General features: G+C 48.4%; 1 protein-coding gene across 4 annotated transcripts in view; it reads right to left on the bottom strand.

Annotated features, from left to right (window-relative positions):
* The window catches only part of Itgal (integrin subunit alpha L), a 35,846-nt gene that overhangs the window by 26,569 nt on the left and 6,117 nt on the right, over positions 1–3,160 (bottom strand). For all 4 annotated transcript variants that reach the window (XM_028775205.1, XM_028775207.1, XM_028775208.1 and 1 more), the window contains exon 7: positions 2,397–2,545. In XM_028775205.1, coding sequence (XP_028631038.1) covers positions 2,397–2,545 — 149 coding nt within the window. The remainder of the gene's footprint in view (positions 1–2,396; positions 2,546–3,160) is intronic.

The raw sequence follows: 3,160 nt of genomic DNA, 5'->3' as shown, positions 1-3,160 counted from the left end.
CTGCCTCCCTGCCTCCCTGCCTCCCTGCCTCTCTGCCTCTCTGCCTCTCTGCCTCTCTGCGCCTCTGCCTTTTGAAATTTGGAGTCACTTTTCCCAAGCAAGCAATTTATCAGCAGCTTCTTCCTCCCCCACCATGTCTTATGCTACAGCAGAAGAATCTTTTTCTTTCTTTTTTATTTATCTCTTTTAGAGACAGGATCTCACTATGTAGCGCTGGCTGGTGTAGAACTCATTATGTAAACTAGATTGGCCTCAAACTCCCAGAGATCCACCCACCTCCACTTTCAGAGTGCTGGTGTGTACCGTGACACTCAACCCAAGAGTGCTGGTGTGTGCCGTGACACGCAACCCAAGAGGAGTCTTTTTAAGAACATAAATCAGAGTTGGGCGCAAAGGTATAATATGCCTTTGATCCCAGGACTTGGAAAGTTAAGGCAGGAGGATTGTGAGTTAGGGGCTAGCCTGAGCTAAAAGAATAAGACTCTATCTCAAAAAATATGGCAAAACACAAATAAATATAAGGCAGACCATTGCTACTCTGCTTAGAACTCCCTATGACTTATTCTGGGGAAGCCAAGGCATCACGATAGACTCAGTCCTCTCTCATCTGATCTCTGCCACCATGCCTCTCACCACATCTGCTGTGTCCCCTCAGTCCTCACTCATCTGGATTCTGCCACCATGCCTCCAACCACACTTTCTGCTGTGTTCTTTCTCCTCTATTCTCTCTAGCCACAGAGTTGGCCTGGTTCCCTTTTCTTTTTTCAAGATTTTGGGTTTGGGTTTTTTGTTTTGCTTTTAGTTTAATTATGTGTATTCACATGTGTCTCTGTGGGAGTGTGCGCGTGAGTCAGGTGCCTGCAGGGGCAGGAAGAAGGTACTAGATCTTCTGGAGCTGCAGTCACAGTCTGCCCAGTATGGGTGCTGGGAACAAAACTGCTGTCCTCTACAAAAGCAATACAGGGCTCCATTATGTAGGTCTGGCTGACTAAACTCCCTATGTTCCTAGGGCTGATCTAAACTCCACATGTACTTCAGGCTGTCTGGAACTTGCAGCAATCCTCTGCCTCTGTGCCTCTGTGCCTCTGTGCCTCTGTGCCTCTGTGTCTCTGTGCCTCTGCCTCTCTGCCTCTCTGCCTCTCTGCCTCTCTGCCTCTCTGCCTCTGCCTCTGCCTCCTGAATGCTGACACTAGACACATGTGCCACCACATCTGGCTCTTCTTGAGCATTCCAAATTGGCTAAAGTTGGCTCATAAGTGTCCTCCAAGGCTTGGTCTCCTGAGTGGCACTGTTGGCAGCTGGTGGGACTTTCAGGAACTGGAACTTAGTGAGAGGTCTTGAAGTCACTGAAGGGGAGAGCGGGACCCTGCCTCCTTCCTCTTTCTCTCCTTGACTTCTGGGTCACTTCTCTGCCATACCCTTCTGCCATGATGGACCACAACAGTCCATAGAGGTAGAACCTGGATGATCATGGACTGACATTTCCAAAACTGAGCAAGGGTGGGAGCTTGGTGGGAGCACGCTTGTCTTGCACCATGGGGCCCCAGGCTCCAATCTCACCAGCACACATATGCTGCCAAAACTATATGCCCAAGCAACCTGTCTCTTTATAGGTTGATGGACTATGATGTTTGTGATGGAAAACTTTCTCGGGGTCTGTGTGGTTGAGGTCCTCACACCTAAGGTCTTATCAGCAGGGTCCCTCCCTGGCTGGGTAGAGTGGTACACGCCTGCGATCCCAGCACTTGGGAGACTGAGGCAGGAAGATTAGGAGGAGACACTCTCATGCCTGGCTCAAGGTAGGTTTGGGGAATTTTTCTCAAGATTTATGTGTGTGTGCATGAGTGCACACATCCTGCACACTCCAGTGCAGGTCATAAGGAGACACGTTGTGTCTTCCGATATTGCTCTCTGTAAATTTCACAATAGAATCTCTCTTTGATCCCAGGGCTCACGGGTTCTTACCTAGACTAGAAACCATCAACTCTCAGTGATCCTCCTGTCTCTATCTCCTTCAAAACTGGGGTTACAAGTGTGTCCTGGATACTTGGCTTGTTATATGAGTATTGGAATCCAAACTCTGGGTCCTTTTAACTGCTAAGCCATCATTCCAATCCCTAATTTGGGGGGGGGGGTGTTGAAGGTTGGGGGGCAGGCTGGTCTATGTAGCCCAGGCTGGCCTCAACCTATAAAATTCAAAATTTTCCTTCAGAAGCCTCCCCAAGCTGCAATTAAGGTGTGAGCCAACCATATGCTGTTCTCTACTTAAATGTATACAATCAACTGCCTCACTCTGCACCTGCCCATTGGCTTTCTGTCATCCACCACTGGAAAAGCTAGCTCACATAGAACAAATGCCTAGACACAGGCATGTCTTTCCTCAAAAGGGGACTTACACCACATAGTTGATGGCACGAAAGGTATTGGTCAGCAAGAACATGGGCTGCACATTGCCTAGCAGAACATCGGGGTTCTTGTTCTGTTTAACATAGTCCAAGAAAGTAAATTCTGTTCTGCACTCTGTGGAAAACTGAACAGCAGCAAACTAGGAAAGAAAGACATGGTATAGGGTTATAGGTCCCTCTCACTGTCTGCTCCAGTCTCAGCTTCCCCCTCAGCTGTGGAACCCAGGGCCTTGTGATTGCTGGGCAAGTCCTGCCCACTCAGATAACTTCCCACCCCCAGTCTCTGCTTCTTACGCAGACCCCAAGTAACCCAACTTCACTTCCCTGACTCAACTTATTCTTCATAAAAATTAAGATAAATATAAACAGATGTAGAAACAAGATTAAAGAGCCCTCTGCTTTCTTACCTCTTTCTTACCTAGAGATGTGTGCTGGGCTCCTGGTCTCTAGACCCACTTAACTCACCAGTATGGATAGCTCCCAGTAACTATCTCTGTGAAGAAAACCCCCTAAACTGGACAGAGTTAGCTCAACCAAACAGTCACCCAATTGATGCTAGGCCAGCCAGAATCAAGCAAGCAAGCAAGCAAGCAATCTCTCTCTCTCTCTCTCTCTCTCTCTCTCTCTCTCTCTCTCTCTCTCTCTCTGTGTGTGTGTGTGTGTGTGTGTGTGTGTGTGTGTGTGTATGTGTGAGACAGGATTTCTCTGAATAGCCCTGGCTGTCCTGGAACTCACTCAGTAGACCAGGCTGGCCT

The sequence above is a fragment of the Grammomys surdaster genome, unplaced genomic scaffold, assembly GCF_004785775.1.
Source record: "Grammomys surdaster isolate TR1022 unplaced genomic scaffold, NIH_TR_1.0 253, whole genome shotgun sequence".
NCBI lineage: Eukaryota > Metazoa > Chordata > Mammalia > Rodentia > Muridae > Grammomys > Grammomys surdaster.
This window is presented reverse-complemented; position numbering and strand designations above follow the sequence as displayed.